We start from the raw sequence: 24678 nt of genomic DNA on the forward strand, positions 1-24678 counted from the left end.
TGATCGGATTAGGAGTGTTATTCCATGCGCTGTGGATACAGTTAGTGAACAGGAGGCGGCCTGTGGCAAACCGGTTTTGTGGAATCGGTTCCAGCTTCTTCCTTCTGATGAAGTGGACAAGGTGCTTTCATCTGTAAGGCCGACCACCTGCTTACTTGATCCTTGCCCATCTTGGCTCCTTATGAGCTGCAGAGAGAGGCTGGGTGAGGGGATCAAGGTGGTGAATGCCTCCCTTGAGGAGGGAGTGATGCCATCAGCCTTCAAGGAGGCAGTGATAAGACTGCTTTTTAAAAAGCCCTCCTTGGATCCCCAAGTTCTGAACAACTTTCGCCCAGTCTCGAATCTGCCATTTTGGGGCATGGTGCTTGAGCGGGTGGTGGCGATGCAGTTGAAGGCACACTTGGAAGAAGCCAATTATCTAGATCCATTTCAGTCAGGCTTCAGGCCTAGGCATGGGACAGAAATGGCCTTGGTCGCCTTGGTGGATGATATGAGGAGGGCTCTGGATAGAGGCAAATGCTCCTTCCTTGTTCTCCTCAACCTCTCAGCGGCTTTTGATACCGTTGACCACGGTATCCTCCTGGACCGCCTGGAGGGGTTGGGCAATGGAGACACCGTATTACGGTGGTTCTGGTCCTTCCTCTCCGGCAGGTACCAAAGGCTGGGAGAGGAGGTTTCGGACCCGTGGCCTCACTTGTGGGGTGCCACAGGGTTCCATCCTCTCCCCGATGCTATTTAATATCTATGTGAAGCCGCTGGGGGCTATCATCAGGAGGTTTGGGGTGCGGTGTCATCAGTATGCGGATGACACGCAGCTCTACCTCTCATTCAAATCTTCACCAAGGTTGGCCATAGAATCCCTGTCCAAATGTCTGGAGACGGTGAGTGGCTGGATGGGGAGGAACAAACTGAAGCTGAACCTTGACAAGACCGAGGTACTTTTGGTGGGAGACAAGAGGAGGTTGGGGGATGTTGACCTGGTGCTGAATGGGGTATGGTTACCCTTGAAAGACCAGGTCTGCAGCTTGGGGGTCATTTTAGACTCCCACCTGTCCATGGAGGCTCAGGTGTCAGCTGTAAGCTGGACAGCACTGTACCAACTCCCTCTGATACAGCGGCTGCGCCCCTACCTTCCCAACCATCCGCTCCCATCGGTAGTACATGCCCTGGTCTCCTCTCGTTTAGACTACTGTAATGCATGGGGTTACCCTTGAAGACGGTTCAGAAGCTGCAGCTGGTACAGAACGTGGCAGCTTGCTTGATTAAAGGCTGAAGGAGATGCACTGGCTACCAGTTGTTTTCCAGGCCAAATTCAAGATGTTGGTTTTGACCTTTAAAACCCTATACGGTTCTGGCCCAGCCTATCTCAAGGAGCACCTCCAGCAACACCAGATAGGCCGCTCAACAAGATCAGCCTCGGATGGCCTTCTATCTGTCCCATCAGCCAGGACAGCTAGGTTGGTGAGGATGAGGGAGAGGGCCTTCTCTATGGTGGTGGCCCCCACTCTGTGGAACTCCCTCCCTAGGGAACTCCGCCATGCCCTCTCTTTAATGAACTTCCGCCATGCATTAAAAATGTGGTTGTTCAGGAAGGCATTTGGGGTGGGCTAGGGTAATTTTAGAAATGTGATGTTTTTAATGTTGAATTTTATTGTATGAATTGTTTTTATTGTTGTACATCGCGCAGAGTGGCTGGGTGACCGGCCAGATGGACGATTAATAAATTTAATAAATAAAATAAAAATAAAAATAAATCTCCCAATATATAGCTGAATGACCTACATTTGTTCCAAGACTTCATGAAAGAAAGAAATCTCTTTTGTTTGGATCTTGGGCACATATTGCATAAATAAATATTGTAAGTAAATAAATAAATAAATAAAATGACTACAGCCAGGATCCAGACAGTAACGGAAATAACTCCACATGCCCAAGGGAGGTTTGGAGCTGTGTTTCACCAACAGCAGCTTCCCATGCCACATGGCAATCTTCTTTTGAAATGTAAGAGAGTTATGTAAGTGGTTTGTCGTATGGCATGGCGCCGTGCTGTTTAAAAGAAAAACGTAAAAATATTCTACTGTGTCTAAAATAGTCCTCTGAACCTTAGCCTTGACCATACTTCCTTAATAAATGCGCATCTGTCCTTTAAATCTGTTATAGACCCCAAGTTCCAATGATCCATTACTTCTACAAAGGATGTCTCGCACACTCATTCTACTCACACAAACAGTAAACCCATGCAAGACCTCCCCTTCTCTCTTGTAAACTCTAAAATCTTAAGGCCATTTTTCTAGTTCATGAAAGGGAAGGGTTTCCTTCAATCCTACATGAATTTGTTGCTCTGATGTTACATTACTTATCCAAATAGGCTTGTAAAAGTGAACAGTTGATTGATTATTGGAAGCATCAACTTGTACGGGAGACATGTTTTGCTCATTGACTTGTTTGGAACCGTCTTTTTCCTGGTGATACCTGTGGCCACAGAATAGTGCTAAACCAATTCGCAGAAACCTATTTATGATCTCCAGGATTACATTGATGAGTTTTCTGCTTCTGCAAGATGTCAGGTCTCTTTTCATGATAACGCTTGTGTTTTGTCAGTAGCATTTAATTAAGACCCCTGACATCTTATAATTTCCAGAGATTCAGATACCAGACTCATCCAAAGGAAGCATGTTTAGCTCAAGTCACTATCGCTAAATATATCATTTTCAGTGCTAGGAATAAAGAATGGCTGGGAACAATGAATAGTAAGGTCCTAACTATGCATTTAGACTCACCAAAAGCAAAAACATTAATTTCCCTTACTCCCTGCATTCTCAGTATCCTTTGCATTTTAATTGTGACTGCAGAGTCTGCAACTACATACCCTAGGTAGGAGTTTTCATCCCATCTTCCTGGTCCTCACTTCTTCAAAGCTGACTATCCCTCCTTCCCCAAAGTAAGTTTTCATACTTTTAGAAGTATTAGTGGCCTTTTGTTTCATGTACTTTTCAACTAAAATACATTTTCTGTGTGTTTCTATTTATAATGTTTATATGTTCTGTGACCTGTGGTCTCCAGTTAAAATTTAAGGAGAGCCAGTGTGGTATAGTGGCTGGAGTGTTAGACTGGGAGTCGGGAGACCTGGGTTCTAGTCCCCACTTGGCCATGGAAGCTCATTGGGTGACTCTGGGCCAGTCACAGACTCTCAGCCCAACCTACCTCACAGGGTTGTTGTTGTGAGGATAAAATGGAGAGGAGGAAGAGGATTAGGTACACCACCTTGGGTTCCTTAAGGAGGAAAAACGGTGGGATTTAAATGTAAGAAAGAAAGAAAGAAATTTCCAATTTTAATTATTTAATTAACATTTTAATCATTTATTTTATGTATATTATTATTAGCAGTAGTAAATTATATTATTAAAGTATATCAATACTTTATTATTATTATTAATAATAATAATAATGCATTTGTGTGCAAGGCTAAAACTACAGACAAATGTGGGTCATCTTCCATACCAAGGTTATCTACAAACAATTAAAATTACAGCACAATTTTTCTTAAAGTCAATGCTAAAAACTATTATGCAGCATCTTGCTGAGAAAAGTGTTATTCATATGTTGGCTACATTCTAAATTTACAGGAGTTGCTTCAAGGGGGAGGGACAGAGTAAATGTATTCATTCATTCATTGAATGTATATCCTACCTTTCTACTAAAAATTGTATTCAAGACTGCTAACAATAAAATATAGACAAAATAAGGAAGTTTTAAATTAAATTAGTTTTAAAAAGTAAAACTCATTTAATTAAAACACACACACACCATACAAAAAGGAAGAAATAACAGCACCCACCAAATTAAAACCTACTTCAGCAGCCAACTATGTCACCATAAAGATGTCTTTACCTGCCAGCAGAAGAACAACAGAGATGAAGCCAACCTGGCCTCCCTTTGGAGGGAGTTCCAAAACCTGGGATCACCACCAAGAACGTCCTCTCTCATGTTCCAGCAAAAGTGCCTCTGAAGGGACAGAGAAGGGCCTCTCCCAAGATCTTAAAACCCCAGCAGGCTCATATGGGAGAATGTGGTCTTTCAAATAGCCTGGTCTCAAATCATCTTCTAAGTAACAAGCATTTTAAGATGAAAAACGAAAACAAACGTTAAATGAAAAAACTAGGAAAGCTACAAATAAATTATACAAGCCACATTATACAAGTCAAAAGGTAACACAAAGAATGCGGATAGATCCCACAAAGGATGATGAAGAAGTGCAGCTCCATAAAAAATTAGGCATAAACCTAAAACAATTAGGACTCCAGGCGTGCTATGGTTCACGGGGTCACGAAGAGTCGGACACGACTGAACGACTGAACAACAATACACTGCCTAGAGAACATAAGTTATTGGGCAGTCTAAAAGTGTAAGAAAATAAACGAACAATCTCTTGGAAATGTCCAATATATTCTATTGTTCTTTTTTCCTTGTAAATATGGACAAAAGGTCTAACTCCTATGTGAACTCAATGCTGTGGCGGAACACCCTTATAATTTTGTCTAGCAAGCAGACTAAGAACATTTAGGGACAATTTATTATATTTGCTTTTTTATTTAGGAAACTCAAAGTGGTTGACATGGCAATCCTAAAGCCAAGGGTCAACAATCCAGGTACTAATTAAGTCAATTTCAACAACGCTAAAGCACCAGGCACTTCCAACCTCTTCACCAGTCAAATATCAATTAAAAAACCAAATTAAGTTCATAAAAACTAAGATTGAGACTAAGAATTGGGAAAATGGAATCAGCTACTCTTCTCAGATATTTCCATATGCTTCATATTGGCTCCAATCAACACTTTGTGACTCAAGACATTCAACTGTTGTATGTCTCTTTACCGGGCTTCTGATCATATGGATGTTCTAATAGTGCAGCCAGTGACATAGCTTCAGCTGACATAGCTGACATAGCTTCAGGTACTTTTCAGAAAAATACTACATTTACACCATTTGTGGGCAAATGCATAGTCATGTTCAGATATGGAAACATGTGACATTAAACACATATGTGTGTACACAGTGTGTACAAGCATGGTATAAAATAGAATGACTCATATAACAATCATGCACTTTTTCAAAAAAAGTACCAAATTTACCCCATTTATGGACTAATACACCGCTATCATTTACAGATATGGAGACATGTAGTATGTCACATATGTGCGCACATTCAGCAGACTGAGCACGGTATAACGTCATGCTTAATTGGCTTTACATACATGCACATGTCCAATAGCAACTGCCTTCCTAATTGCAAAAACACACACGTGTAAATTTGGAGCTTTTCTAATAAAGTGCACAATTGTCATGAAAAACTGAGCTACGCCACCACATTATAACAAATGTGTATAAGTCAGGAGACATGGATCCGCCCCACTATACTTTGAACATCTGAAAGTGCCTTATGTCAAGAGAAGGATTCTTGCCTGGTCTTGTCCCCAACATGCCAGGTCTCTAAGAATGGGATTCATTTTATATGAAGGAGCATTCCATCACATGAATCCCTACTTGCAATCTGATGTGCTATAGCACACACACACACACACACAAATTTACCAGCTTAGTGAGAAGTAGGCATCTATGTTGGAAGTAAGAACTAAGACTTATTCTTCTGCAGTACCCAGTTTTTGTTACTCTACCTTAGGAGCCAGCAACTTGATCAAATCAAGCTCCCAAAAATTGCCGACACAGAGACACACGAGATCCAACAGTCCTTAAAGAACTCAAATGTGAACTTGCTGATCTTCTAACAAAAATATGTAGTATGTCCCTAAGATCAGACTCTGTACCCAAAATCTGGCAAGTGGCCAATGTAACACTAATCTTTAAAAAGGGATCTAGGAGGTTTCAAGAAATTACAGGTAAGTTAGCTTAATATCTGTTCTGGGTAAACTGGTGGAAAGCATTATTAAAGATAAAATTAAAAAGCACAGAAAGAAAAGTTTTGAAGCATCAACATGGCTTCTGCAGAGGTAAGTCCTGCCTTACTAACCTTTTCAAGTTCTTTGAGAGTGTCAAGAAGCAGATATGTGGAGAGGGGTGATCTGACATTATTTACTTGCCAAAGGCTCCTGAGCAAACCTAGCAGTCATGGGATAAGAGGAGAGGTCCTCTTATGGACCAGTAACTGGTTAAAGAACAGAAAGCAGAGAGTAGGGATGCATGGAAAGCTCTCACAATGGAAGGATGTAAACAGTGGGGTCCCCAAGGATTTGTATTGGGACCAGCACTTTTTAAAAACAACAACGACAAGATGATCTGGAGTTAGGGGTGAGCAGTGAGATGGCCAAGTTTGCCGACGAAGCCAACTTATGGTGGCCAAAACAAAAATGGGCAGCGAAGAGCTCTAAAAGGATCTCCCCAAACTGGGGGAATGGGCATCAGGATGACAACTGTGGTTCAATGTAACCAAGTCATGCACATTGGGCAAAAAAATCCTAAACTCACATTTAGGCTGATAGGATTTCAGATGACCAGGAAAGGGAGCTTGGGTAGCTTGCCAAAAATGTCAACCCTGTGTGCAGATGCTGTCAAAAAGGGAATTTTCATGTTGGGGATCCTTAGGAAGAGAATTGAAAATAAAACTGCCAGTATCATAATGCCTTTGCATAAATCTATGGTGCAAACCACACTTGTACAGTTCTGGTCACCACGCTTCAAAAAGGATAGTGTAGAGTTGGAAAAGGTGCAGAAAAGGGCAACCAAATTATGTTATGCATGAAATCATGCATAACACTAGAAGAGTGGGAGTTTCTGGACAGATAAAAGTAAGTACGTCTTCATGCAATACATAGTTAAACATGAAATTTGCTACCACAAGATGTATAGTGATAGTCACCAACTTGGATGGCTTTAAAGGGGGATTAGACAAATTCTTGGAGGAACAGGCTATCAATGGCCCTACAAGTCATGATATCAGAGGCATGCTTCTGAATACCAGTTGCTGGGGGACATGACCAGGACGGTGCTAACACCAGGGGCTTATTTATTTATTTATTACATTTATATCCCGCCTTTTTTCCTCCAAGGAACTCAAGGCGGTTTACATACTCCTCCTCCTCTCCATTTTATCCTCACAACAACAACCCTGTGAGGTGGGTTGGGCTTGTGAGTTTCCCATAGGCATCTGGTTGGCCACTGTGTGACCAGAATGCTGGACTAGACTGGCCTTTGGCCTGATCCAACAGGGCTCTTATGTTCTTAGACTGAAGGGATTCCTATATGCCCTCACTGGGGAGGTGGGGTAGGAAACAGAAGAGAGACTATTGGTAGTAGTAATGCCCTCACATATTCTTAGGTTGTAAGTTAAATCCCGGAATATCCAAGGACAACAGAAAAGGCCTGAGTTAGTTTTAAGTCATGGCAGAACTGGTGAAAAGCAGTGAGTTTAAGAGCCGAGTCACATGACTGCCTCAGCCTGTGCAACTGCTGATCGACACACAGAGAAGTATGCCAGGATTGTGCTTTGCACTTCATTGAAATGGCAGCGTTTTCAGCAATTCCATTTGAATGCCAAACCTGATCCATGGAGACTGGTGTGCTAGTCATCCATTTACATAGCTGCCCCAGCCTGTGGCAGTGCACTTAAATGTCAACATGAGCCAACTAAAAATGGTGCTGCCACAGTCTGAGTCAGTTGTGTGACAGAATCCTTTTAGGATAGCCCAAAAACCAAACAACACAGGCAGTGACGCCCCGTTACCCTTGAAGGGGTTCTGTATCCATGCTAGACAACTTACTTGCTGCCCCTTATTGTGCCATAGGCCTCACACAGCAGAGCCCAATATTTGTTAGAGCTCGAGATTGTGTTTCTTTCTCAGTTTAATTCAAAACCCCTCTTATATAAAACTGTCTTAGTTTGGCCATAAGTAATTGTCCTTTAGACTCAGTTGGAGGTTTCTTCCAGACTTCAAATGCAATCGGTTCATATCTTGCTATGTCAGCATGAAGGGTGGAAAAAATGTTTTCTTTATACATTCCCAGCTAGTATTTTTGCAGTGCTATAATTCACACACAGTTGGAGTGAAAGACTTCAGAAGCAGTTTGTGTGGTTGTTCCTTGTGAGTTTTAGCAAAAATGCAACCTGTCTGAGTAAAAATGATCCTTTATATCTAAAAGTTAGGAAACTTTAAGTCAGAATATTTATAGCTATATAAAGCACAGGCATTCTGTCAGATTGTTTTAGGCAGTGTTGGGACCCAAAGGTCTGCACACCAGGGCATTTTAGGCTGTAATCCTTCCCAACTGATGTTTATTTAAGACACTTCTTAGCTGCATTCTCAGGGTGGCCTACAATATACAACAAATACACTATTTCAATATAACAAACTCATAAACTCACAAATATATTGTATTCATTTTATTACTTTCTATCCACCCAACAACAGTGGTTCTCTGGATGGATTACAAATGCTAAAAGAATAAATTACGATATAAAGCCATAACAGCTAAGAGAATAACACACAATATAAAACAAACAGCATAGGAAAAAATATAAATATATAAAGTTTGCCATAAAATGTTAACTCTAAAATGCCTGGAAGAAAAGAAAGGTTTTTCCCTGGCCCCCAAAGATAGCAATGTAGGCACCAGGCGAGGTTCCTTGGGGAAGGCACTCCATAAATGGGGCGGCACAGCTGAGAAGGCCCTCTCTCTTGTAGCCACCTGCCTAATTTCCTTTAGTGAGGGCACCTGGAAGAGAACCTCCAAATATGACCCAAGAGTCATTAGATCTTACCGGCAGGTCAGTGAGGTATGGATTCAAAGTCATTCTTAAAACAGGAAGATTTATAAGAGTGTAGGCCCAGGGTAGGGAACATGGTGCCCATGGGCACCAATGCACTCCCAGACACCTTTCTTGGTGGCGCCCACCAAGGTCTTCCACCTCTTCCACTTTTTTAAAATTAACACATTTTCTTCCTGGCAGCAGGGATTGCTGTGAAACAGATTTCTGTTGGTGCTGAAAACTGTGGGTTCAAATGAGTTGTTCAGTGAGCTGGGACTCAGACTCTACCTTTGCCTTGTACTCAGCCTTTGGGGAAGGTTACTTATCTTTTGCCACACCGCCCATGACATCCATTTTGTAGTGATGCCCAAGGCAGTTTCTCAAATTGGCAAATGTGCCCAGAATCCAAAAAGGTTGCCTACCCCTGGTGTAGGCAGTCTTTCAAATAATTTGGACCAAACTGTTTAAAAGGTCAAAACCAGGACTTCGAATTGGCCCTCAAAGTGCACTGGCTACTAGGATAGAATTCCTAACATGGCCTGTTGTATTTCCTGAAAAAAACTCTCCTAAATGTCTGCGGAGTGACACTGGGAGATGCACCTGGAATTTTGGTTTAAATAATCTGCCTTCCCATGTGCACAAGGAATCACTTTTAGTGCACAGACAGGTCTCAGCAGATCCCACCACCAGTGATATGAAAGAGGGACTATAGTGGTAGAAAACACGCTAGCTTAATTTCATTACAATATTTCAGTAAAACAGGTGGTGCTGCTAGGAAAGACTTCTGTCAGCAATCACAGGGAGCTGAGCTTCTGACACTTACGTTAGGGAACGATGGGACAGATCATCACTGCCCAACCTCGTACCCTCCAGATGTGTTGGACTCCAACTTCCATCATCCCAAGCCAGTATGGCGACCCAGTACAGAGATACTGGGTTGTTTCAGATTGTGTCCCTTATGTGATAGAAGGCTCTTCGATCCACCAGAGGTTTCTGGGAGCAGAAACAGGGGTGGAGGTGATTTTTGCAAATACCCCCTTTCTTCTGCAGCCCCCCCAGGCCACCTCCTACGTTGTTCCAAAGGCTCCCCCAACTCTGTAGAGCAGCGGTCCCCAATCTTTTTGGCACCAGGGACCGGTCCAATTTTTCCACGGACCGGGGTTTTTTTTTCCACTGGCGGACTTCCAGCTGCTGGGACGCCATTTGCATCCCTAATATTTGCAGTAATCGGCTATGTAAAGATTTACGTAGCCTATTACTTGTAGAACAGGGGCGCAAATGGCATCCGCAAAGCAGACGCCATTTGTGTCCCAGCGGCCGGAAGTATGCCAGCAGCCAGAGCCGTCCGGCAGCTCCGTGGACTTGCCGCGGAGCTGGCCAGGGCCAGCGAGGATTCCGGGGGGGGGGGGACGGATCGCCTCCTCCTCCCGTGGACCCCTGCAGACCCAAGGTGAGGGGGTTTCACACACCCCTGCAGCCTGGTTGCTGACAGGCCACGGACCGGTACCAGTCCGTGGCCCGGGGGTTGGGGACCCCTGCTGTAGAGCACATGGGGGAGGGAGTGATGCAGGTGGCTGCAAAGGAAAGGGGGAATCAGCAAAAATTGCCTCCTGCCCCCTGTCCACTCACAGAAGCCTCTGGTGGATCAAAGAGTCTTCCATCAGCACCGGGGACACAACTGGATACTGTCAAGGGCTCCTTGGAGGTCTCTCTCTGTCTAAACCAGTAGCCAAGTCCAGACACAGACAAAGGAATTCCTTTCAAAGCTTTATTCTTCTTTTACAACTTAACAACTATACCGATTGCAACTAGATCTGAGCAGCACAGTACCTATGCCCTAAGTTGGAACAGTTGGTCCCCGTTTGAAAGGGAATTACTGGCAGACCCCTGAACTTAAGGACCTGGGAGAGTCCCTCCCCTTTTCCCTTGGAGCCTCTGGGCGCAGCCGTTGTTTGCGCGCCAACCTGGCACTTCACCTCCTTTCCGCGCCCTCCATCTGGCGCCGCTCTCTGCGTCTGCGTCACGCATCCACCAAGTCTGCTATTTGTGCTTGGTCACTCCCTGGACTGCTAACTAAACTAAGAATGCTGGTGGGAGGAATCTCCGTCAGCTGTTGGTCCTGGGAAAGAGGAGCGCACTCCTCTCCCAGGAGCGACTGCTCTTCCTCAGAATCAGAACTACTCTGGGATTCTATGGGCTCAGTGTCCACCCTGACAGATACTACCCACTAAATTGATCAGACCCTAAAAAAATAAGTGTTTCTAAACACTTTTAACTAACTTTTGTTAGCACTAACTTTTGTTAACAGGGTCATCTCAAATCATTTTAGGCAAAGATATTAACATGAGGCTACCACCACTGCTTGAAACTAGAACTCCTGGACCTCATGGTCCTCTCAAGGGCTGTCTCTCCCACGGGGTGGGGTGAATCCCCCACCTTGGGTGGCCGAGTGTGAGGAGTGGCAAATTGTGTGCTTCCCCCCACCCTCACCTGCCAGAAAGTGTCCCTACGGGTGCTGCTGAACAAGCGGGCCACCCAGGTGGGCAAGTGCCACAGGGCAGGTGAATGCTCCAGAGAGCCCCGCCAGCCTGGCGAGTGAAGCCAATGGAGCCTGGCAATGCTACAGCAGGTACTTCAGACAGCCCTGCTGGACCTGCTCTTCCACTGTGGCAAATGCCAGCTGCAGTAGGAGAGCTGACATTTGCCAGGAGGGGGCTGGGAAATGCAGCATGGGGCTGGGAGTTCCAGCAGGGCTCTCCAGAGTAGCCGCTGCCCACCCCCTGGCTCACGAGCAAGCCGTTGGGTGGTCTCGCTCTCTGAAGAACCTCTTCCGCTGTAAAAAGGCCCAAATGCCCTGCCCTGCCCTGAGAGGTTCTTCTCAGCGGAAAAGCACTGTGGGAGGGGGTGTCCCTGGAGATCGCCTGTACCGCTGCAGCAGGAGTGGCGGTAGCAATGGGAGGGTAGGTGGGAGACACGGCAGGGGGTAGGGTGGGAGACACAGTAGCGGGCTTGGCAATGTGGCAGGGGATAGTGGAGATGCAGTAGGGGGCTGGAAGACGCAGCAGGGGGTGCGGAGACATGGTGGGGGAGGCAACGGGGTGGGTGGAGTTGGCGGGAGAGCTCACATCAGCCCTGGGCTGGCCCTCTCCTTACCCCGTCCCATCAGGGCTTCTTGAGCTCTGCTTGGATTGTGCCGATGGACCATCTGCCACCTCTCCAGGGCCGCAACCATCTGTTGATTACCCAGCTGTATCTCTCACAGAGGCCTCATATAGCAAAGAAGAAAGATGTGTTTTATTTTAAAAAAATATTCGAGGCAGTTTATTCATTTATTTATTACATTTCTGTACTGCCCATCAGCCAAAGCTCTCTGGATGGTTCACAAAACTGAAAATCATAAAAAGAAACCATTAACACAGTAAAACATAGTATCGAAACCATATTTTTAAAACAGAATAAAACCAAGTGGGAACCAATATAAAAGTCAGCAGCAGTGCAGACGCACCAATGCAGTTCTTTAAAACTGAAGGGCTAGAAAGCCTAGGAAAACGAAAAGGTCTTCACCTGGTGCTGAAAAGGCAACAATGTAGGTGCCAGATGAGCCTATGTATACAAATTCAAGGATCAAAAAACCTGCCCGTTCGAGAGACCATAGCCAAGGCCGTTCCTCGCTAGCTCAAACTCCAAACTGTGATGCCCCAACAGACACGGCCCGCAATCAGCAACGATTGCCACAAATCGTGTCATGACAATGTGGGGCACCTTTGCTGGCCCTAAGCACCATCTACATGAGCCATTTACTCCAGGGCTGCTGCGATCCGAGGACCTTTGGGACATACGATACAGTCGCCACTTTGCAGCCTAACTGTGGTTTTCACAAGGGAAATGCAGATTTCTGCAGAGGCGTTTTGCTGCGATTTTTTAGCTTGCTGCAGGTTTACCACAGCCGCTGAGCTGTCTGTCCCTTCCTCAACTGACTTCGCAGTTTGCAGTGGGCGTGGGGTAGGCGTGCTTAGTGATTGCGTCTCTCTGTGACGCCTTTGCACTCCTCCCCGTTCCTCTGCAGCTGCGCAGTAACAGAGAGGTTTCCATTTTGGAATGATGGCTAGGCATGTACATCTCACGTGGGGACATCCCCTTCATATGTGCGAATCATCGCAAGAGTGTGGGGCTGGAGGACTGCCACTGTGATTGCATACAAGCAGTTGGCATGGTAACGAAGAAGCAGACTACCCACAACTTACCAAAGAGGAATGGACAGACACAAAAGAACCCCTAAAATACAAAACAGCCACTAAAACCCGAAGTGTCGCACCCCCACCCTCACATGGCTGCGCAGCTGCACACTTAAATATAATGGTTAAAAAAAGAGCCGTGCAACCGCCAGTTTATTTTGCTTTAACGGCCATGGGTCAGGGCACAGCGGATTTTTCCGTTGGAGAAGTCTGCAGTAGATCATGTGTGTAGCGCAGCAGAAGCTAATTCGCAGCCGCAATGCTGCGCAATCCCGACAGAACAAACATTGAAAGCAGTGCCGTGTAGATGGCGCCCTAGGCTCTCCATCTGGATTTGGATCTTGATGATCTGGTCTTTTGTAGTATATGATTCTATGTTTTTCTTTGTAGTATATGATTCTATAGTAAGTTTCAGTCTGAATGATTATGCACTTGTCCAAGAAGTGGCAAACTTCTTTCATTGTCCCAGTTTTCACTGATACATGGTAGTCATGTTGCCACGACTAGATGTTCTGACCAAATAACATAGCTAGACTCCAGCTTAGAATTTGACAGCCTGCATCCTTGCACATGGTACACTGCAGCGTGAGACAGTGAAGACTGGTCAGAACTGCATTCAGATATGCTGCTTGGCTGGGCACTGCTTGCCAAACGATGATGTCACAATGGAAAGAAGTGTGCCGCAGCTGTCAAGAGGTGCATAAGCACTTTGGGTATCCCACTAAGTGGCAATTCAGAAAATGAAAACCTTCTTTCACCTGTTTAACTTTTAAGGATGCGCCTTGTTCTCCAACCCCTCCATTTAAAAAACAAACAAACAGACTCTGGGGCTTGCTTTGTTTCTGGAGAAATGTTTGCAGCAAAGCAAGTCTCCTGCAGCAAGACACACACACACCCCCTTTGTTTTTAACAGCTGTCATACTATTATTATTCGACTGGTCACTGAGGTTATTCATTAAAATCTATGATCTGAAAAAAAAAAAACACCCAAGAGCATAAAATTAACATTGGAACATGCTCCATACAGGTTGGCACAATATAGTAGGAGCAGGAAAAACTGGTTTAAATGTCTCTTGTGAAAGCAGCCAAACTTTGAACGTAAGTTTATACAACTCTCAGCAAAATTACAAAGGAAATTGAATATCATGGGGGTTATTCTTACAATTATGTTTGGGCAACAGCTAAAACCCCTTCATGGATCACTGCCTTGTTGTGGCGAAGGGGCTTGCGTAACTCAGTGAAGCCATAAACTATGCCGTGCAGGGCCACCCAAGACGGACAGGTCATGGCAGAGAGTTCTGACAAAATGTGGTCCACTGGAGAAGGAAATGGCAACCCACTCCAGTATTCTTGCCAAGAAAACCCCATGGAACGTATCACAAGGCTAAAAGAGATGACGCCGGAAGATGAGCCCCTCAGGTCGGAAGGTGTCCAATATGCTACTGGGGAAGAGCAGAGGGTATTTCCAAGTAGCGCCAGAAAGAGTGAAGCGGCTGGGCCAAACCCGAAAGGACACTCAGCTGTGGATGTGTCTGGTGGTGAAAAGAAAATCCGATGCTGTAAAGAACAATATTGTTTAGGAACCTGGAATATCAGATCAATGAATCAAGGTAAGCTGGAGGTGGTCAAACATGAGATGGCAAGATTGAACATCGACATCTTGGGAATCAGCCAACTAAAATGGACAGGCATGGGCGAATTTAATTCAGGTGACCATCATATCTACTATTGTGGGCAAGAATCCCTTAGAAGAAATGGAGTAGCACTCATAGTCAACAAAAGGGTGGGAAAAGCAGTACTGGGGTACAATCTTAAAAATGATAGAATGATCTCAGTACGAATCCAAGGCAAACCATTCAACATCACAGTAATTCAAGTCTATGCCCCAACCACTGAGGCCGAAGAAGCTGAGGTTGATCGGTTCTGTGAAGACCTACAACACCTTCTAGAACTAACACCAAAAAAAGATGTCCTCTTCATCATAGGGGATTGGAATGCTAAAGTAGGAAGTCAAGAAATCACCGGGATAACAGGCAGGCATGGCCTTGGTGTACAAAATGAAGCAGGACAAAAGCTAATAGAGTTTTGCCAAGAGAACATGCTGATCATAGCAAACACTCTTTTCCAACAGCACAAGAGGTGACTCTACACATGGACATCACCAGATGGTCAATATCGAAATCAGATTGATTATGTCCTTTGCAGCCAAAGATGGACAAGCTCCATACAGTCAGTAAAAACAAGACCTGGAGCTGACTGTGGCTCAGATCATGAGCTGCTTCTTGCAAAATTTCGGCTTAAATTGAAGAACGTAGGGAAAACCACTAAACCGTTCAGGTATGACCTAAATCATATCCCTGATGAATATACAGTGGAGGTGAGGAATAGATTTCAGGGATCAGACCTGATAGACAGAGTGCCTGAGGAACTATGGATGGAGGGCCATAACATTGTTCAGGAGGCAGCAACTCAATCCATCCAAAGAAAAAGAAATGCAAGAAAGCAAAGTGGCTGTCTGATGAGGCTTTACAAGTAGCTCACAAAAGAAGGGAAGCGAAAAGCAAGGGAGAAAGGGGAAGATATACCCAACTGAATGCAGAGTTCCAGAGAATAGCAAGGAGAGACAAGAAGGCCTTCTTAAATGAACAATGCAAAGAAATCGAGGAAAACAACAGAATGGGAAAGACTAGAGATCTCTTCAAGAAAATCGGAGATCTCAAGGGAACGTTTTGTGCAAAGACGGGCATGATAAAGGACAAAGAAGGCAGGGACCTAACAGAAGCAGATGAGATTAAGAAGAGGTGGCAAGAATACACAGAAGAACTATACAGGAAAGATCTGAATGTCCCTGATAGCCATGATAGTGCGCTCACTGAACTTGAGCCGGACATCCTAGAGAGTGAAGTCAAGTGGGCCTTAGGAAGCATTAGTAACAACAAAGCTAGCGGAGATGACAGTATTCCAGCCAAGCTATTGAAAATCCTAAACGATGATGCTGTTAAAGTGCTGCATTCAATATGCCAACAAATCTGGAACACTCAACAGTGGCCACAAGACTGGAAAAGGTCAGTTTACATTCCAATTCCAAAGAAGGGCAACGCCAAAGAGTGTTCAAACTACTGCTCAATTGCGCTCATTTCACACGCCAGCAAGGTTGTGCTCAAAATCCTACAAGCTAGGCTTCAGCAGTATGCGAACCGAGAACTACCAGAAGTACAAGCTGGGTTTAGAAGAGGCAGAGGAACTAGAGATCAAATCGCCAACATTCGCTGCATCATGGAGAAAGCAAGAGAATTCCAGAAAAACGTCTATTTCTGCTTCATTGACTACGCTAAAGCCTTTGATTATGTGGATCACAACAAACTGTGGCAAATTCTTAAAGTGATGGGAGTACCAGACCACCTTACCTGTCTCCTGAGAAACCTGTACGAGGGTCAAGAAGCAACAGTCAGAACCGGACATGGAACAACCGATTGGTTCAAAATTGGGAAAGGAGTACGACAAGGCTGCATATTGTCACCCTGCTTATTTAACTTATATGCAGAGTACATCATGAGAAATGCCGGGTTGGATGAATCAGAGGTCGGAATTAAGACTGCCGGGAGAATTATCAACAACCTCCGATATGCAGACGATACCACCCTAATGGCAGAAAGCGAAGAGGATCTCAAGAGCCTCTTGTTGAGGGTGAAAGAGGAGAGTGCAAAAGCTGGTTTGAAACTCAACATTAAAAAAACGAAGATCATGGCATCTGGCCCCATCACTTCCTGGCATATAGAAGGGGAAGAAATGGAAGCAGTGACAGATTTTACTTTCTTGGGCTCCAAGATCACCGCAGACGGTGACTGTAGCCATGAAATTAAAAGACGCTTGCTCCTTGGGAGGAAAGCTATAGCAAACCTAGACAGCATAGTAAGAAGCAGAGACATCACCTTGCCGACAAAGGTCCGTCTAATCAAAGCTATGGTTTTCCCAGTAGTAATGTATGGCTGTGAGAGCTGGACTATAAGGAAGGCTGAGCGCCGAAGAATTGATGCTTTCGAACTGTGGTGCTGGAGAAGACTCTTATGAGTCCCCTGGACTGCAAGGAGGTCAAATCAGTCCATCCTAAAGGAAATCAACCCTGAGTGCTCATTGGAAGGATAGATAATGAAGCTGAAGCTCCAATATTTTGGCCACCTAATGCGAAGAGAAAACTCCCTGGAAAAGACCCTGATGCTGGGAAAGACTGAAGGCAAAAGGAGAAGGGGACGGCAGAGGATGAGATGGCTAGATAGCATCACGGATGCAATGAATATGAACTTGAGCACGCTCCGGGAGAGAGCGCAGGACAGGAAGGCCTGGCGTGCTATGGTCCATGGGGTCACGAAGAGTCGGACACGACTGAACGACTGAACAACAACAACAACAACAACAACAGCTAAAAACTTATTTCGATGGTTGTTGGTTTTGTTCTTTTTTACCAACAATAAATTCCACAGGTTTGCAGGGTTACACTCTAGGCTTGGTGGCAACTTCAGGGTTGCTAGACGGGACTCCAGGCTTCCTTTGAGCTGCAGTTATGTCCATTGCTTTCAAAACTAAGAAACCCCTTCATCAGTTTTTACTTGAGCATAATTTGTTCGAGAGCTAAAATTATGTGTCCTGGGAATTGTGCTAGAGCCTTGGAGATCCTGCTGCATCCATTCTGGCTGGGGTTCAACTGAGCCAGTAGCGACGTGAAAGCTTTGTGAGGCTTCGAAGCTCTTGGGTTAATGTTTCCTGCAATACTGACTTCCTAGGAATGACACATGGTTAAGCACAAGCTTCTCCACAGACCCTAGTTGCCCAAACCCACATTTGCGGGCACACCGACACACCCTGTGCAGGAAATCATGACAGCTTCAGCCTCAGTCCGGGTGAATGATGCCAAGTGCTTAACATGGTGAATGTCCCCCAAGATTATTTGCCTAGCACAGACACTGTCCATTTCAATGTTTTAATTGGTGACAGACATACAAGTTCATTTCTCACCCCAAATTGCATAACTTTTTTCAAGTGGTGATAAGCCGCAATTTTGCTATATGCCTGTCTTAGAGAATACTCAAGTGAGTGATAGATATTATTATTATTATTATTATTATTATTATTAAATTTATTAATTGCCCATCTGGCTGGTCACCCAGCCACTCTGGGCGATGTACAGCATACAATAAACCGTTTAAAATAATAAAATTCTACAATAAAAACATTTTCTAAAGTACCCTAACCCACCCCAAATGCCTGACTGAACAACCATGTTTTTAATGCACGGCGGAAGCTCATTAAAGAGGGGGCATGGTGGAGTTCCCTAGGGAGGGAGTTCCACAGAGTGGGGGCCACCACAGAAAAGGCCCTCTCCCTCGTCCCCACCAGTCTAGCTGTCCTGGCTGATGGGACAGAGAGAAGGCCATCCGAGGCTGATCTTGTTAAGAGGCCTGTCTGGTGCTGCTGGAGGCGCTCCTTAAGATAGGCTGGGCCGGAACCATATAGGGTTTTAAAGGTCAAAACCAACACCTTGAATTTGGCCTGGAAAACAACTGGTAACCAGTGCAACTCCTTCAGCACTGGAGTGATGTGATCTCACCGGCGGCTGCCTTTAATCAGGCGAGCTGCCGCGTTCTGTACCAGCTGCAGCTTCCGAACCGTCTTCAAGGGTAACCCCACGTAGAGCGCATTACAGTAGTCTAAATGAGAGGAGACCAGGGCATGTACTACCGATGGGAGCAGATGGTCGGGAAGGAAGGGGTGCAGCCGCCGTATCAGATGGAGTTGATACAGCACTGTCCGGCTCACAGCTGACACCTGAGCCTCCATGGACAGCTGGGAGTCCAAAATGACCCCCAGGCTACGGACCTGGTCTTTCAAGGGTAGCCATACCCCATTCAACACCAGGTCAACATCCCCCAGCCTCCTCTTGTCTCCCACCAAAAGTACCTCGGTCTTGTCAGGGTTCAGCTTCAGCTTATTCATCCCCATCCAGCCACTCACCGTCTCCAGACATTTGGACAGGGATTCTACGGCCAACCTTGGTGAAGATTTGAATGAGAGGTAGAGCTGCGTGTCATCCGCATATTGATGACACTGCACCCCAAACCTCCTGATGATAAATAAATAATAAATAATAAGAATAATAAATAAATAAATAAATAAATAAATATGATAGCCCCCAGCAGCTTCACATAAATATTAAATAGCATCGGGGAGAGGATGGAACCCTGTGGCACCCCACAAGTGAGGCCACGGGTCCGAAACCTCCTCTCCCAGTGCTACCCTCTGGTACCTGCCGGAGAGGAAGGACCGGAACCACCGCAATACGGTGTCTCAAATGCCCAACCCCTCCAGGCGGTCCAGGAGGATACCGTGGTCAACAGTATCAAAAGCCGCTGAGAGGTCGAGGAGAACAAGGAAGGAGCATTCACCCCTATCCAGAGCCCTCCTCATATCATCTACCAAGGCGACCAAGGCCGTTTCTGTCCCATGCCCAAGCCTGAAGCCCGACTGAAATGGGTCTAGATAATCAGTTTCTTCCAAGTGTGCCTTCAACTGCATCGCCACCACCCACTCAATCACCTTGCCCAAAAATGGCAGATTTGAGACTGGGCGAAAGTTGTTCAGAACTTGAGGATCCAAGGAGGGCTTCTTTAAGAGCGGTCTTATCACTGCCTCCTTGAGGGCTGATGGCATCACTCCCTCCTCAAGGGAGGCGTTCACCACCGCCCTGATCCCCTCACCCAGTCTCTCTCTGCAGCCCATAATGAGCCAAGATGGGCAAGGATCAAGTAAGCAGGTGGTCGGCCTTACAGATGAAAGCACCTTGTCCACTTCATCAGGAGAAAGAAGCTGGAACCGATCGTAGCTTCATCAGACAGGTCACCATCTCAAGGGGCTGGGCAAGTTCTATAATACAGATCCAAAAGAGATTCACGAAGCGTCAAAAAACCATTACCTTAAAGGTGTAGCTAACAGGCAGGTCTATTATTCATTTTTACTCTAAAATAGATGCAGGGCCCCCAAACTGGATCGGGACCCTAGCATTGGGGGAAGGGGGCTTTAGCCCCCCTCCCCTGCTACGGGTTTTATCTGGACTGGGCCTCTTGCACCTGCAGTTACTATTGCAAAACAATGATCCACAGAGCAAATGGATCATTATTTTGCAATAGAAATTGCGGGCGTGAGAGGCCTGATCCAGATTGGAGGGGGAGGGTTAAAAACCCCGTACTCCGATGCTAGGGTCCTGATCCAACTCGGGGGCCCTGTACATACTGTAGAATAAAAATGCCAGCTATGTCTTTAAAAAGAGAAAAATTAAAGCTTTAGACAGCTGAATACACACACACACACACACACACACACCAGGGACTGCAGAACCTGGAAGGCAGCATACTTTGTCTCCCTTGATCACCCACGGAGGACTATGGGCTGCTGGCTGCAGGTAAGTGAATAAATAAATAAATAAATAAATGGGGGGGTGTTTGCATGCATACGTGTGTTTTCTATTGTTGCAATTGCTTGTAAATGTATGGAATTTGTAGAACCAACAAAAGTGTTATTCCACTAAAACGCCGTATAACTGCGGAAAACATAGCAAATCAATTAGCTACTTATTAAAATGATCATGTTATCACACTATCGGTATTCCAAAATTCATGTATGTGGTTATTATAAAGTCCATAAGAAAGATTTATTCATTTAGTTAGTTATTATATTTCTATCTCACCTTTCCTCCAAGGAGCTCACGGTGACATACATTTTATTCTCACAACAATCCTGTGAGGCTGAAAGATAAAGCTCACCCAAAGGGCTTGTCTCCAGGGTCCTACTCCCAACATTCTGAACACTGACTCTCATTGGCTGGTACATATATCACATATCTCCTCCTCATCAGCTACACTTCACTCTGAGCCAGGCCTGTCCATTTATCTCTTTTGAGATTACACCTTAATCAAGAGGCATAAGCCACCATGCTGAAATAAACCACCACCATGCTGGAAATCTACCACCACCATGCTGAACCACCATGCTGAAATCTACATCCAATCAGCTTTCCAAAGACTTTTTTTAAAATCTTGAACATTCTGAAATATTAGCTTCTCCTACACTTTTGGGCCACAAACAAGCCCAGGTTCTCTGTAAGCCTTATACTCAACGGTGCCAGAGTACAGACTTACAGTGAGGTTGAAATTGAACTTTACCACTGCCTATCCAAGGGTTCTATTTCAGGTAGGCTGGAGAATGCAGACAAGATTCAGCAAGTCCAATGGTGCATGGAAATATTCAAGGTTAAAACAGTTCATTTTAGAATGTTTTGGTGATGTCTAAATAATAGGTCTATTTCACAATAAGTATAGTAGTGTTATCAGCACTGTTCAGGCATCACTTTCTGACAAAAAGGAATCTGAGCCTTTTATGATGCATACCTAGAACAATGGCCCATTTAATTTGTATATTAAAACTGTCATCCAGTACGTAGAATCAGCAAGTTGTCCAGATATTTATTTAATGTATTTTTGAATCCCCCTTCCACTCACTGAGTGCTTGTGGAGATTTACAATTAAACCATAAAAGGTAAAGGTAAAGGTGTCCCCAACCAGTCGTGTCCGACTCTAGGGTGCGGTGCTCATCCCCGTTTCTAAGCCGAAGAGCCAGCGCTGTCCGAAGACGCTTCCGTGGTCATGTGGCCGGCATGACTGAACACCGAGGTGCACGGAACGCTGTCACCTTTCCCGCCGAGGCGGTACCTATTTATCTACTTGCAATTTCTTGCTTTCGAACTGCAAGGTTGGCAGTTGGCAATTAAACCATACAAAAACAATTAAAAAGCTCCAGATAAAGGACATATATTACAATAAAACAGGGGAACCCTCTAAAATCAAAGAGTGGCATTAATCACTAAAAGCTTAGTGGAACAGTATAATTTTTACCAGCCATATAAAGGCCAATAAGAAGATAATCATCCTGTCCAGGGAGGTTAAGGAGTTCCACAACCAGGGCGCTGTTACACAGAAGGCCCTGTCTCGAGTCTCCACCAGCCTCACCTCTCTAGGAGGTGGGACACGTAACATGGCCTTGGAGGATAACACAGGCTCCAGGCAAGTTCATACAGGAGGTATAAGTAATATTGAAGAATAAATCACTTGTGGGGTGGGCTAGGGGACTATTTCATCTGCACATTCCTAAATGGCATCCCTGTGAATGGGAATAAACAATGACTTTTCAGGAAGATAAGGAAGATGCCTTATACCAAGTAAGAACACTGATCCATCTTAGCTATGCTGACTGGAAGTGGCCTTCCAGAATTTCAGATGGGATCTTTCCTAGCTCTAACTAGAGATGTTTGAGGATTGAACCTAAACAAAGGATCTGCTCTACCTCTGAGCTACTACCCTTCCCCGTACTTCCCCTTTCTTCTAGAACTTACAAAGAAGCAATACCTAGTGAAGGATCAGATAGCTCAGCAAAATGTACCATGTACCACAAAGCCCTAAGTGAGCCCCTGCTAGTATGGCTAATGGACAGGGATTGTGGGAGTTGTAGTCCAAAACATCTGCCTATTCTTGCCCTCAGTGTTTTTGTTTTGTTTTTTTAAACTTTGTTTGTTTGTTTGTTTCTATACCAACCAACAGCTGAAGCTCTCTGGGCTATAGAGAGAATGGCTTGTTTATGTTTCAGTTACATACATTTGTTTATATTTCAGATTTGTTTATCTTTATCTTTCGGACATATACATTTAATACTGAAGGCTGATGGTGTTGAGGCATATTTTTCTCTTATTTTTACTTATCAGATTAAAGCGTGTGTGTTTTTTTTAAAAAAAAGATATTTCATTGAGGAACTCTCCACATAGGAAACTTCAGTGTAAGCCAACAGCTTATGCAGGAATGACTGCAATAATTTATTTGCTTATGTATACCCCTTCTTTCCACACTAGGGACCCAACGCATTTTAAAATAGTAATAAATATAATATAAAAGCAAATATCACAAACCAAAACCGCAATTAAAAACACTACATAAAGGAGCAGATAAAAACAGCAACACTACTTTCTGTGTGTACTCTCAACTCGACCTGAGAGGTCCTATATTTCTCATGAAATGCAGATAGGAGGAAAGGTAGTGAAACATCCCTGCTACCCTGTTCAGAGCAGGCTGGAAAACGTTTAAAGGTGCAATCCTATGTATGTTCAGACAGAAAAAAAAAAAAGTCCTACAACTCCCAGCATGCCACAGCAAGCCATGGCTGGCTGGGGCATTCTGGGAGTTGTAGGACTTCTTTTCTGTCTAAACATGCATAGGATTGCACCCTAAATGACGTAAGATCACATGACTGAAATCAGTATCATTATCCAGTAGCAATACATGTTAACAGGGGATGTGGGAGAAATACAAGTGTGACCACCAGAGGGATTTGCTTCAGCTCTGTAGCCCCAGGCCTTCATCAAGTTCTTGTTTCAGCCATAACACTAAACAAAGGCAAGAATCCACCCTGCCCCATTCCTTATTCTAGTGTATAAAAAGCCCACAGTAATTTTTGTATACACTAGTGATATGTTAAAACGGGAGAAAACTACATTCTCAAGAGCATGGTTAGTGTGAAAAATCTCCAGCGATAAAAAGAAAATGCAAACAAGAGAACTGCCTGTGTTCTTATGCTACTGAAGCAGAGTCATCCTTTTTGTTCAAGAAGAGATGGGTTTCATCATGGCCTTTAAAAAGGCATGGAAACTGAGATCTGTTCTGTTACTGCAATCTTGTAATGCTCTTTTATATTCAGCCCTGTCTAACATTACTATATCTGGTTATTTAATGTATTACCAAAATATCCCAATACCTTACTAATTAATAAGGCAACGCCACTCTCACATAAACTGATCATGCTAACCAACTAATGTAATCATAACTGCTAGAGAGGAATTAACAAGATGTATTTAGATTTTTATATTTCCCTAGCCTATTTGAGAAGCAAGGCATTGGACTGTAGTAGGTGCACTCCCCCCCCCCCAATATTTTGCATGGCTGATGGGCATTCAATTCCCTACAAAATTCCCTACTGAGTCCCAGTATTGGGGAAAAGGTGGGAAATAAATAAATAAATAATACAAACAAAAAAACAAAAACTGAATCTGAACACAAATGATATATGCAAGAGATGTGCAGAACTGTGTGTCCCTTAAAAATGGTTTATGTGGGAAAATAGATAATCTCTAGTGCATCAGCATGTTGCAAAGGCCACACTAATTTCAAAAGATGTCATTTCTGCATGTCAATATAATCATTCCCCACCCCACCACAAATAATAACGAAGATGTAGCTTGCTGCTTACTAAAAATCTTTGATAGGATGCATTGTCAATGGATTGCTTTCATCTTCAGTATTAACGCCCTGGCTGGTAGCATTGCTTCTAAATATGCCAGCCGGAAGATCTAAAGAGCAAGTAAACAGTCTCTTCGCTTGCAAGGTTCATATTCACAAAGACCTTGTAACGATTCCCCCGCCCCCTGCTTGACAATGGCTGATTTCGGTGGAAATGTACAGGCGAATACTAGAAAATCATGCTACAGAGCATGGTCTCCTCTTACCTGCAATGCAACATCATTTAGTTCAGCCCCACAGATACCGACAGCATCCTCTCTTCACTGGTATGGCTGCAAAGGCAATGATGTC

At 44.5% G+C, this 24678-nt stretch overlaps 1 protein-coding gene across 5 annotated transcripts in view; it reads right to left on the reverse strand.

Annotated features, from left to right (window-relative positions):
* Positions 1–24678, reverse strand: part of CLCN4 (Cl-/H+ antiporter 4) — a 68257-nt gene extending 43579 nt beyond the window's left edge. Inside the window, exons 1-3 of one of the 5 annotated variants that reach the window (XM_084844216.1) lie at positions 24594–24636; positions 11916–12028; positions 3892–4104 (exon numbers count right to left, since the gene is read on the reverse strand). Coding sequence is in view for 1 of the 5 variants with exons in the window: in XM_084844212.1 (XP_084700338.1) it covers positions 11916–11925 (10 nt within the window). In the remaining 4 variants the exon portion in view is untranslated. The other 4 variants (XM_084844217.1, XM_084844214.1, XM_084844212.1 and 1 more) reach the window with 4 other exon arrangements.

Source organism: Heloderma suspectum, chromosome 3 (assembly GCF_057233095.1).
Source record: "Heloderma suspectum isolate Gila_16-S chromosome 3, 16-S_ref, whole genome shotgun sequence".
Classification (NCBI taxonomy): Eukaryota; Metazoa; Chordata; class Lepidosauria; order Squamata; family Helodermatidae; genus Heloderma; species Heloderma suspectum.